The sequence below is a fragment of the Rhipicephalus sanguineus genome, chromosome 7, assembly GCF_013339695.2.
Source record: "Rhipicephalus sanguineus isolate Rsan-2018 chromosome 7, BIME_Rsan_1.4, whole genome shotgun sequence".
In the NCBI taxonomy this organism is placed as follows: domain Eukaryota; kingdom Metazoa; phylum Arthropoda; class Arachnida; order Ixodida; family Ixodidae; genus Rhipicephalus; species Rhipicephalus sanguineus.
Genome location: NC_051182.1, coordinates 161,655,980 through 161,668,141, shown reverse-complemented (window position 1 = coordinate 161,668,141; position 12,162 = coordinate 161,655,980). Strand labels below are relative to the sequence as shown.

General features: G+C 44.0%; 1 protein-coding gene across 1 annotated transcript in view; it reads left to right on the top strand.

The window, feature by feature from the left end:
* The window catches only part of LOC119399228 (uncharacterized), a 249,351-nt gene that overhangs the window by 139,685 nt on the left and 97,504 nt on the right, over positions 1 to 12,162 (top strand). Inside the window, 1 exon segment of the mRNA XM_049417583.1 lies at positions 1,576 to 1,867. Within this exon segment, the coding sequence (XP_049273540.1) occupies positions 1,576 to 1,867 (292 nt within the window).

The window sequence follows — 12,162 nt, the reverse complement described above, 5'->3', positions numbered from 1 at the left end:
CCACATTTCTGCTGCGTTCGTATAGCTAAAAACGTTGCTGAGTGGAGCGATACACATCGTAAGTACACGGAGGCACGATATCTGCCTGCGACGAGCGCCTCAATATGTATGATTTATTGCTGGTGCATCTCCGACGTGCAGCGCTGTTGGCGATCATGTAACCGTACATTTTCAATATTATGCGGCCGTAACGTGCCGCACTACCACTCGTTCACTATGCGGGACTACTTCTGAAGAAAGACAGTGACCCATGTGACTGGTGGCGGACTGTAGGCACCTTCAAATACCCCAGTCTGGCAAAGCTTTGCCCCATGTACCACCCTATACCAGCCACTTCTGTTCCAAGCGAGCGTGCCTTTTCAGTGGCAGGGGGGGTTGTCTCTGTTGGAAAGGAGCGCCTGCTGCCTGATCATGTGGAGCAACTCATATTTCTTCATGATAACATCTAGTGATTACTTTCATTGTGCCGTGATATTTGCTTGCGTTGTGATGTGCATTGTGCTAGCCTGGACATCGTGTTCTGGAGATAGCAGTGTATGTTGTGTTTCCAGTCAGGCTGTTAATGTTTTTTTTTTTCAAATAGCTACATGTTAAATAAAATATTGTTACTGTGGAGGCATTTTTCCTTTGATATTCGATATTCGAAGGTGGATATTCGTATTCGATTCGTATTAGAAAAATTTGATATTCGCACACCCCTAGCTCCAAGGCATTGTTTGGTTCATCGCAGGCGGTCGTAGCTGCAGACTACGGCGTCGGGAAAGGTTACCGTGCGAAAGCTGACCGTAAGGCTTCATGCTGCCTACTATTTTTTTTTCCTCACTGCCATTCTGCCACTGAAGAAATGCCTGAAAGTGAGCGACCTCGCTCGCAGCGTCCGAAATCTGCGTGCGGTGCTCGCTGATCTGAGATATCTTAGTCGCGAGTAAACTGGAGTGGGGCACGCATGAGCGCGCGCCCCTGTCACGCTTTAGAAGGAATGTTTTTAATTTTTTTTCGCTTCGTATGCGCCATATTTTTACCGTGACCGTGTCTGAAGTGTTCGTTGTAAAAGTAGGAGGCTTTGAAAAATGTTCGCTATATGTTCACTTCAATGGTTAGCATAAGAATATCGTAAGTGCACCCAAGTATGGTCGTCATAACCAATAGATCGTTATATGTGGGATCGTTATAAGTGGGTTCGACTGTACTACAATCGCGAAGCTTCTCGAACACTGCTCTCGAAAATAAAACAAGAAGCGGGCGTGGCGTTAGTACATTTAACCTTGAAGTGTGGCTTTGCGGCCGTGTGGATTTCCCCTGGATAGGTGGTTTCGCGGCCTAGCACTCCCGCGCTGCAGTGAAACCAGATTTTCAGGGGGGCTCACATGCGGTTAAATATCTGTTATTCGCTCATTTCGTGAAATTTCGTATAATTTAAATTTGTGTAGAAGTGAACTTGAATACCGTAGTATTCGATTGAATATTCGAAGCACTCAAATATTCGCCCATGCCTATGATATTGCCGTCATTGATGACACTTGTGGCTTGGAAAAGCTACACCTAGCTTTTCTTGAAACTTGTCCAATTTTACAGGTGTCGTCTGCATCAAACCCTTCAACATCACGTGTAAGCATTGCAGGCACCTCGGTGGTGCTGAGCCACATGACAGGAGGCACAGTGACCCAGGCTGGGGCCAATGCAATGCGTCTGAGCTCGTCATCACTAGTTGGACCACCAACACGCGTGACATACTTGGTGCCTAGCTTGCCCCCTGGCATGGTGGTTACTCCACGCGAGGCTGGACCACGGCTCACCACTGGCAGCAGTCCCCAGCCCATGCAGACCATCTTGTTGCGTATGGCATCACCGCCGGGTGGTTTCACTAGTGAGTTACACTTTTTGCAGTTTTTCATTGCCCAGATGAGGATCTTGTGGGAGAAAGTTAATCAAAAAGAGGAGTAGGGGATCAGAGCTCGCTTTTTGTTTCTTAACACAAGAGGGCTGAAATTTCGTGTGCATGCCACTAATCAAACAAAAGAAACAATTTTCAGTAAGGTACCTCCGTTTGTTTTTGTGCTATAAATGGTTTAGAGTCTCTTGCAAGCATGGACAGTCGGTACGATGAGGGAAAAAAAGCTAGAAGGCCTAAATTACTGCCTGTATTTGCTCATTTGCAATGTTTAAATTTAAACAGTGTCGTATGTAATGGAACCCCGATTATACAACTTTGAGGGGACCACACAAAACTGTTGTATAATCCGGGCATCGTATTAATAAAAAGTTAAGAATATAGGCAGTGACGCTCAGTCTTCTCAAAAAATAGGGTACAGTCGCCGACCGTTTATTCGGACTTGGCGGGAACTGCCGAAAAGTCCTAATAAGGGGGGACATGGTACCTGGGGCTATCTTGTTCATTTTCTGACCAGATTCAATTAAAAAGCACAGATCTATATGTATTTCTTTGTGCTGATTTTAAAAGTGCAGTAATTTTCTCTTTGGCTCAATTAATTATTGAGATAATTAAACATTAATTACTATTATTTGGTGAGACAATGGATAATAAACTGGGCAGAAAGTTACGTTTAATGCATGAGTGGAAAGCAGAATAAATAAGAATTGAACTGCTGCAAGCAGTTTTCAAATCCAACAACAATTAACAATTTAGCAGCCCACTGAAATTTAGCATTTACAGTACAGCTACCAACGATCAAGAACACAGGCAGTTTAAAAAATTATAGAAGAAGAAAAGAAGGAATTTGCTTGCAGCATTTAAAGCTTTATGCATTTAGTTTCATACAGCAAAAAACGTTACAGCTGTAGCTATTCTAAAGCTCGAGCAATTGTCGCACCAAACAAGCGGGGGGCCTTAGCAGCCAAACAAGCGGGGGGCCTTAACAGCCTTTATTTTCACAGTGATGTGTTCCTTCTCTCGTTTGTCCTCTAAGCGTAGTTTGGTGCGCAAGCGAAGCTCATCCGCAGTCGAAGCGGCACTCATGTAATGTGAGTGCCCGCAGCATCGAGCGGCCGCTGCTGCGTGTTTGTGAAGCGGCTGATCGCAAGACAAAGCTTGCTGAACCATGACACCTGGCTGCGCATTTGTTGGTGTGGAGCTGCTGATTTGTGATTATGTCATGTACAAGTATTTTTAGCAACTTATATCCGAGTGTCAGCACATAAGGAACGACGCGGCCGCTAGGCTGGCATGGTCACATTTGACGCACTATAACTTCTTAGCAACCAAAATAATGCAAGGTTTTTTTCTGCAGAATGGTAGATGACGTCCTTGACTTCAATCAGAGGGATTTTAAAAAAATTAAAAATGGCCTTTTTGAGAAAATCATTTTCAAATTTCGGCGTTCCTGGTAAATCACTTACGTTTCAGCCCACTTATCGAGTAAAACGGAGCGCGATAAAGCCACACAAATTATTTCAAAAGAGAGCGAAAGTATCAAAGTTAATATGTACAGATTTTTATTATCCTAACTTTAACTTGCTTGCAGCAATAAATTCCTGAAATACAGGTATTTTGTGCAATTTGCCAAGTTTGTGATTTTTTTCTTCAAAAGTGCTTCAACAAGCAAGGGAAATAACAGACTCATAAGATTGTATTTCGCTTGTTCTTTAACTCTTTCGTTACCGCATGAAAATGGCCATTTTTTATAGGTCTGAGGAAGAAATTTATTGCTAGTATAAATAATGCTCAAGGTAACATTGCAGCACACCAAATAGTGCATAATGAATTGCTCTTTATAGATAACACAAGTTTCAAAACAAAAAAGGTGTTACAAAACTTATAAAAAATCTGAAATCTACCACTTTTGCAGGAACTTGAAAAAAACAGTACAAACAAAACACAATATCTGCAAAAATATTACGAACAAACAAAATTCAAAATATACATTTTGAAGGGAAATGATCTAGGAATATTCTAAAAGAAAAATAAACAATCTGCATAAAGCCATTTTTCACACACATCAAAAATACTGCAGACCGAAAACAGCTTCACCGCTCGTGCCATATGCTGTGAAGCAGTTTCTGGTTTTCGTGAAGCACAGGTGGACGCCACAGGTTTCACAAAGAATGTTCTTTTTTTTTTCAACTTTGCGTTCCTCATACATACCTGCCAAGTTGTACGATTTTATCGTAAAGTGCCCGATTTTCAGCATGTTTTTACGAGTATCTTATTGACAGCTATATTTTTACGATTTTTCATGTTTCGGGTCGAAAAGTCCGCAAACTGAACGCGCTGCTTCAGACAGTCAACTGCACCAGCTGAATCTGGCTTTTTTTTTTTTTTTGCGGGGCTATGCAGGCAACACTGTATTGGCTTATATCCAGAGTCGAAGCCAAAGCCGAAGTGCATTGACTTCGCGGATAGCAGAAATAGCGGAAATGTGCTCGACTTTCTTTGTTACCGTGCGCGCTGCGGGAGGTGCGTTGCACATGTTTTTGCGGAGCCGTAGCGTATAGTTGAGACCTAGCAGCTCACGAGATGTCTGAGAAGAAATACTTTCAAGTGTTTATTCCCAGCTATTCGACTGACTTTCCATTTATTAAGAGGTCGCGTAAAGGTGAGCGGTACGCGTTTTGTAGTTTGTGCTGCTGTGATGTGAACATTTCGCACGCTGGTCGCCGGGATATTCTGCTACATGTGAATACGAAGAAACACAAAGACTCGGCGAAACTTATGGACTCTAACGGGAAACTTGGAGGGTACTTCAGCAGTGCGGATCTCGATACTACAACTCGAGCGGAGTGCCTTTTTACTGCGTTCCTGATTGAACACAACGTGCCGTTCACGGCTGCTGATCACGCTGGAGACCTCTTTCGAAAAATGTTTCCGGACTCGAAGGAAGCTAAGAACTATGCCTGCGCCCGTACGAAGACTACGGCAATTGTGAAGGAAATGGCCAACAAAGCTATCGACGAAGTGATAAGTCACTTGCAGCACGCTCCGTTCTCGGTCGCCACAGACGGGAGCAATGACGCCGGCAACGATGCAAAACTGTATCCAATCATGGTGACGTTCTGTGATAGTACTGTTCGCACTGCCTTGCTCGCGATGCCTGCCCTCGAAGGTAACTCCACGGGACGAAACATCGGTGCGCTTGTTGTGGACACGCTAACGAGCAAAAAGATACCGCTCCAGAACTGCATCGGCATGGCGTGCGATAACGCGCCAGTCATGATTGAATTGAAAAACGGAGGGGCTGCTGTGCTGAAAGAAAGCCATGAGAACATTGCCATCATGGGCTGCTGTTGCCATTTGATCAATCTGGCGGCACAGAAAGGCTCAGCATGCCTTCCACTGAATGTGGATGAGGTGCTGGTCGACATTTTCTACTACCTCGAGAAAAGCTCAAAAAGGAAGGACAAGCTGAAAGCTTTTCAGTCTCTTTACGATGTAGAGGCCAAGAAAATTTTAAAGCATGTCAGCACCAGGTGGCTCTCTCTCGGAAGAAGCCTGAAACGGCTTGTGGACCAGTGGCAGCCACTGCTTAGTTTCTTCCATAGTGAAGTAAGGCCCTCCGGGCAGGTTTCCAAGTTTCCCAGCAAACCATGTAACCTTCGCACTGACCTTCAGAAGCATGCAAAGGAAGCGGAGAGCAGTTATCAGAGCAAAAGACCAAGACTGGACACAAATGTCCCTGTGTCGGATACAGCTCCCAAGCGAATCCAGAACCGTCCAGGAAAGGTCTTAAACAGAGAAGAAAGGCTATTCATGTTTCTTTCATCAGATGTAAATAGAGCATACTGTGGCTTCTTGCTGTCTGTAATTCCAGAATTTGAAAAGGTGAACGTGTTCCTGCAGTCTGGAGCCCCTCAAGTGCACTTGCTGCGTGAAGTGCTTAGTAACTTGCTAAGAGAGATCATGTTGCGTTTTGTCAAACCTTCAGTGATCAAAAAACCGATGTGTTGGCTGACGTTGACTACAATCTTCCGTCAGCCAAAGAGATAAGGAAGATATTGTAATTGGTAGTCGGACCACACAGATCTTGCAGAACCTAAAGAAAGAAGCAAGGGAAGAATTGTTTGCATATATAGGAAGGTTCTTCGTTGCAGTAACAGAGTACATGATCCTGAAATTTCCACTGAAGTGTGAGCTGTTGAAGAGTGCAGAAGTAGCAAGGCTTGCTTCCATTGAACACGCCAGGTTTTCTGATGTCAAGTACTTGATCAACCGCTTCCCAGTGCTGTTACCACTTCAAGAGGGGCAAGATGTGAATTCTGCTCTGGACGACATTCAGGCAGAGTTCACGCATCTTCAGTTGGAAGAACTACCCGCTGAAGTACTTAAGGAGCAGCAGATTGACGAGCAGTGGCGGGCGGTGTCCAGTTTACGAGAATTGGATGGCAGCTTGAAGTATGCTAGAATTTCAAAATTTATGTTGGGGGTCCTAACACTCCCGCATAGTAACGCGGAGTGTGAAAGAGTCTTCAGCAAAGTGAAAAAGGCGCACACCCAGTTTCGTGCCTCCATGTCAAAAAAAGACTCTGGAGCAGTTGCTTATCGCAAGATGTGCCCAGTCACACTTGGGAAAGTGCCACGAACAGGTCTTTGATAAAGACTTCCTGAGGAAGGCCAAGGCTGCCACGGCCTCTATGCTAGCCCACCCCTCCACTTCCGAGACTTGAGAACTTTTTGTGCCTCTTTTGTGATATGTTCCTTTTTATTTCATTCATCTAAACCAGTTTTTGGAAAATAAAGCGGTATTTTAGTATTTTTGTACCCAGTTTTAGTATTTTTTGTCATCTCCTGTAGTACTTTGAGAACTGTGGGGTTGGCACGTCTGCTCATAGCACTTGCGGCAGTTTTTCCTTTTCGGCATCTTTTTGGGGTGGTGCTGCACTTTTTTTGGCGGAGGCTCCACTCGTGGAACATCATCCGCATCCACCTCGAGAAGATGTTGAGCGAGCTCCAGCTGGAAGGATAGCTGGTCAAAATTAATTTCTCTGAGTTTCTCTGAAGAGTTTCTCTGAAAACAGGAAAAAAAAAATTGCGCGCCGTCGTGAAACGTTTTACGCTGCTCCGGTGTGCCGGGCCGAGATGCGCGCCGGGCAGCCTTCTAGGTGAAAATTGAAGCTTTCTGGCAGCCGGCGGCAGCACATCCTGTCCAAGCGCTGTGCGTATCCTGCAGATAACCAGGACATCTCAAAGGTCGTGCACCGAGATCGGCAGATAAGCGCTTCCGACGGGCGAGACCGCTCAAGGCCGAAAACGAAGCTTACCGGTACACAGCTTAGGATGGCCCGGGCTGGCTCGAAGCATCGTCGCTGTCAGCGCTTGAAGATGAGCTGGTGTCGTCTTCGGACTCATAGCTCGACTCAGCTTCACTAAATTCGTGAGCGGGTTGAGCACGCTTTCGAGCGGAACGTTTTTCCCGTGACGACGCCATGGGAGCGGCCGAGAGATTGCCGTGCGCGCCGACGCTAACGCCCGATGCGCCCCTCTCGCGTAGATAAAGAGAAACAAAACCAAAACTGCTGCAAACTGGCTAAAAAGGCCAGATCAACAAGTTAGAGGCACGACGGACCTTCAGAAACGAGCTGTATTTCAATAATATTGCGCAAACTCGGAAGCAAAGCTTGCTAGTGAGTAGCAGGTGTTGTTTTCATGTAATTATCACAGCCAAAATTTATTACCTCGCAAAACTGACGACACGATTTGATAATTGACTTCTTAGGAATCGTTTGATACCAGAATGTTGATAATAACGGAGCACAAACATGAGCAGCGCATTTTTTTTCCCGAGTGTGGCAGCCACGCCCCCTTTTCCAGTAACACATGCGCATTCGTTCGCGAAAAACTCCGTCAAAAATCGCAACGTCGTCAGAGCGGGAAAATTTAAACGGATTGTAGAAGAGCAGTCCCAGAACTAAACGCGAGATGCTGCTGCATGCGCGGGAAAAATTTTTAACGCATCGAAATCGGCAGCTTTTTTCGTCGATCACCGGTGATCGATTTGAATAGGCGTGGGAACGAATGAGTTAAGGGGAATAAGTATTGTGACGAAGAAGTGCGCCGTTTTTTCCCTAGGTATGCTCAAAATTCAGAAATCGCGAAATTGACGTAAAAGCGTTTTTTGCGGCCAAAATTTGTATATTTTTTTTTTCAGGCGAACGAAATTTTTTTTTTGAAAAACTAACTGCGAAACCATTGTTCTGGGTGTAATGCCTAGACCTACAGTAAATTTCATCAAAATCTGGAATGGTGACCGGGACCTCGTGTTCGATTTTATCTGGACACACCCAGCTTGATTCTTGGGATGCTATGCACACATGCGATGTCTCAAAATAGTATTGAAAACCTGGCTGGCCACCGCTAATAAAGGCACCATAATTTGTGTTGCCACCTCTCTTTCATGCAACTTGGTTCTGTGGCTTGCAATGGGTTTTGATGTCACGCAGTTAGTGGAAAGTTTTGATGGCAAGTCCCTGCAGCAAAATGTGCACAATAGCTTTGCTTACACCAATTACTACGGTTCATTTGGCCTGCTTTTTTTTTACTTTCTGCATGCTCTATGACCACCACAAGTAGGGCTTCACTTGCATGAAGTCCTACTTCATTCACAACATTCTGCCACGTAATTTTTTTTTAAGGGGACATGGTACCTGGGGCTATCTTGTTCATTTTCTGATTAGATTCAATTAAAAAAGCACAGGTATATACAGTGAAACCTCGGTGATACGATCGCGGCTCATATGAATTTCGGGGTGATAAGAATATTTATATTTGGCCCCGGCCAAGGCCCGTTGGCCTTCAATGTAATGGAGTACGGTTGCTTCGAACAGATTTTCACCCCGCGACGTTTGATACGAACGTGAGCTACCGCGCAGGTAGGAAGAAGTGCTGTCCGCGTTGTCGCCGAAGACACGCCAAGCAGGTGGGGGCGCAGAAACGCAAGCGCGGGGTGTAAAAAAGTCTTTTCTCACACAGTGATGAGAATAAACCTTCAGTGACGCGTCGTAGCCTCCAAGATTGTGTGCGCGAACCTTGGAGGCCCTAATGCGCCTCCGTGTGCCTTGGCGTTTAGATTACACGCCATGTCCTCCATTCAAACAATGTCCGCGTGCATCAGACACCCTATGAAAGGTGGACGAGGACCGAAAGAAAACAAGGACGGTGGCGAAGGAGCTATAGGCCTCACAACGGCAACATGCACGACTGTTGGGGACGCAATTTTGCGGGCATGGCCGTAAATCTCTCGAAAAACATCACCAACACCACCGCGATGAGAAAATAATAACGTAGGACCACTGTTGTGAAATTTTCTGGCCTTCATCAACTGCATCAAAGCGCTCCTTAAGTTACTTGCGCCGCAGTACTCCATTGTCATGCGGAAAAGCATATTAAGATTTGGAAGGTGACACTTGCTGTCGCGGGTCACACACGCATTGCAGATCGGTCGAGTCGGTCATCCACGAACGCACCTGGTTCAATAATTACACACGCACGCACGGGCGGTATATTGAGTGCAGGTATGATTGTAGACGTCTAAAAACTTTACTGGCAATCATTCGGAGCTGTTCGCGACTTTGCTGCGGCCGTGAAAAAAAAATAAATGGAAATGTACGCCAGCTTCAGTCAAGAGTTCAACGAAAGTTCGTCTCTTGACTTTTGTCGTACGCCAGCTTTCTTTTGTCGCATTTTTCATACTTTCTGTTGATACGAATTTCGGATGATACGAATATTTTTGGTGATCCCGCAAGATTCGTATCACCGAGGTTTTACTGTATGTATTTTTTGTGCTGATTTTAAAAGTGCAGTAATTTTTTCTTTGGCTCAAAGAATGATTGAGATAATTAAATGTTAATTACTATTATTTGGTGAGACAATAGATGATAATAAACTTGGCAGAAAGTTATGTTTAATGCATGAGTGGAAAGCAGAATGAATAAGAATTGAACTGCTGCAAGCAGTTTTCAAATCCAACAACAATTAGCAATTTAGCAGCCCATTGAAATTTAGCATTTACAGTACACCTACTAACGATCAAGAACAAGGCAGGTTAGAAAATTATAGAAGAAGAGAAGAAAGAATCTGCTTGCAGCATTTCAAGATTTATGCGTTTAGCTTCATACAGCAAAAAACGTTACAGCTGTAGCTATTCTAAAGCTCAAGCAATTGTCGCACCAAACAAGCGGGGGGAGTAAAAGCTTGTTTTGAGAAAACGCAAGAAAACAGATAAAGCTCATATTGAACCACATGTAATAGAAGATAATGAAATATTTTTGTGAGATGATTAGTCGCCACCAGGGACATAACCTGCATGCCTACTGCTGCAGATATGTCATTCAGAGCAGCATGTCAATAAAAGAGCCCATTTTTTGTGCTTTTCTCAATCGGAATCTAGCTTGTCTTGGTGATATAAATTGCTGTTGGGGCTGAAATATCAATCCAAGATGTAAGAAACTTGGTCAGCACTTGCGGTAATGCCTGTATGTTACAAAAATACTATATTCCGAAAACTGATTTTTTCCACGGTTTTTCATCTCTAAAACCAGTGTCCCCCCTTAACGAGATTCTACGGTATTTTGTCCTCCAAGTTTGTTCTTTGTGTACTAGTATACTGGCGAAATGCAATGGTTGTGCAGTCCTCATGGATTGAAATTGGACATCAATTTTTGGTGTAAAGACTACTATGAGTGATTGCTTGAGATAACTGCGTCATGTCACTACAAATCTGGCCACTGAAGGTAATGTTGGCTCTGATGTAAGGGTTCGAGTCAAAATTACGACGATACAACACGAACTGAAAATGCATGCAACAGAAGTGTGTGCATTACATAGCCCTAAATTTTCACATTTCAATCACCGAGTACTGTACACTTTCAGCTTTAAAGACAGTAGAAAGTTGCCGATCATGAATTGAGAACATCTGTCGTATGCACTCTAGCCCATTCTTATTCTTCACTAATTTCCTTTGCATGAGAAGGCTCCCCTATTGTTAGCTGATCAAAATACACTAAAATCTCGTTAGTTCAGCTCCTTTTAATGCATAAATTTGGTTAGTTCGGACGTGCCTTCTGGTCCCATCAAACATGTGCATAATAAGCCTGTGGCACGAAACTCACATTAATTTGGATTTATTTGGTCCTACTTCGGTTAATTGGGGCAGATCATAGTGCTCAAAGGCACGTGAGGCATATAAGATTGGGTGGCACTTGGTGGTGTCCGAATTGCACTGTCAGCGATGGCATCTCTGAGTAGCGTGTGCCAATTTCAGAGGCCATGCTTTAGTGAGCTGAGAGTGCTGAAAGGCCGCAAACACGTTGAGGCCGCCATATTCCTTGAATAATGAAGGTTAAAACTGCAGAAAAAAAAAGTCAGGACAAGAGAAAGAAACGAACAAGACACCATGGGTGCAGTGGTGTCTTGTTTCATTTTTTCCTGCTGTCCTCGTTTTTCTTGCCAGGGTTCACAGCGGTCCTTGAAACCCTTGAAAACCCTGGAATTTTCAAACAGCATCTTCAAGGCCATGAAAACCCTTAAATTTCCTTAAATGTCCTTGAATTTTGTCAATACACTTTTGTTAAGCCAAGTTTTAGCAGTAGCTTTTTGGATAGTTCTGTGCGAATAAGTGAGGAAATATTACAGTTGTTGAATTCGCTATGGCATTAATTTAAAATTTGAAAGTATGTTATATTTAAAAAGAACGAACAGACATATTCTACCACATATAACCTGCCGAAAGATGGTTCCACTGCACCATGGGACTGTTGTGCCGTGAAACCACCTTGTCAGGGGAAATCCGCACCAGCACGAAGTCTCACTTCTGCACTTCACTCACTTTATGAGCATCTTATATTGCCTGAGTATGAGAAATTTTAAAAATTAAAGTATTTTTACACATATATTCAAATCCTGCTACTATTCGAATTCACTTCAAAATTATTCAACACTAATTGCCATGCACTTTGAGCCTATAGTCGGGTACAACAAATGGCACGCATTTCAGCTGACCATGGAACAGTTTTTTTTCTTTCTTTCTTTTTTTTTTTTGCACTGGCAGCAGCGAGGCCGGCCGTTTCACCGGGTTTCCGGCAAAATTGGGGCCAGGTATTGCTGGAAAACATAACCCTTGGAGCCGCAAACTAGCAGGCACAGCAAACAACCACCTCTGATTACTTTCAGTAATTCAAAGTTCCTTCCATCCTGCTTTTTTTATGTTTCGTTAA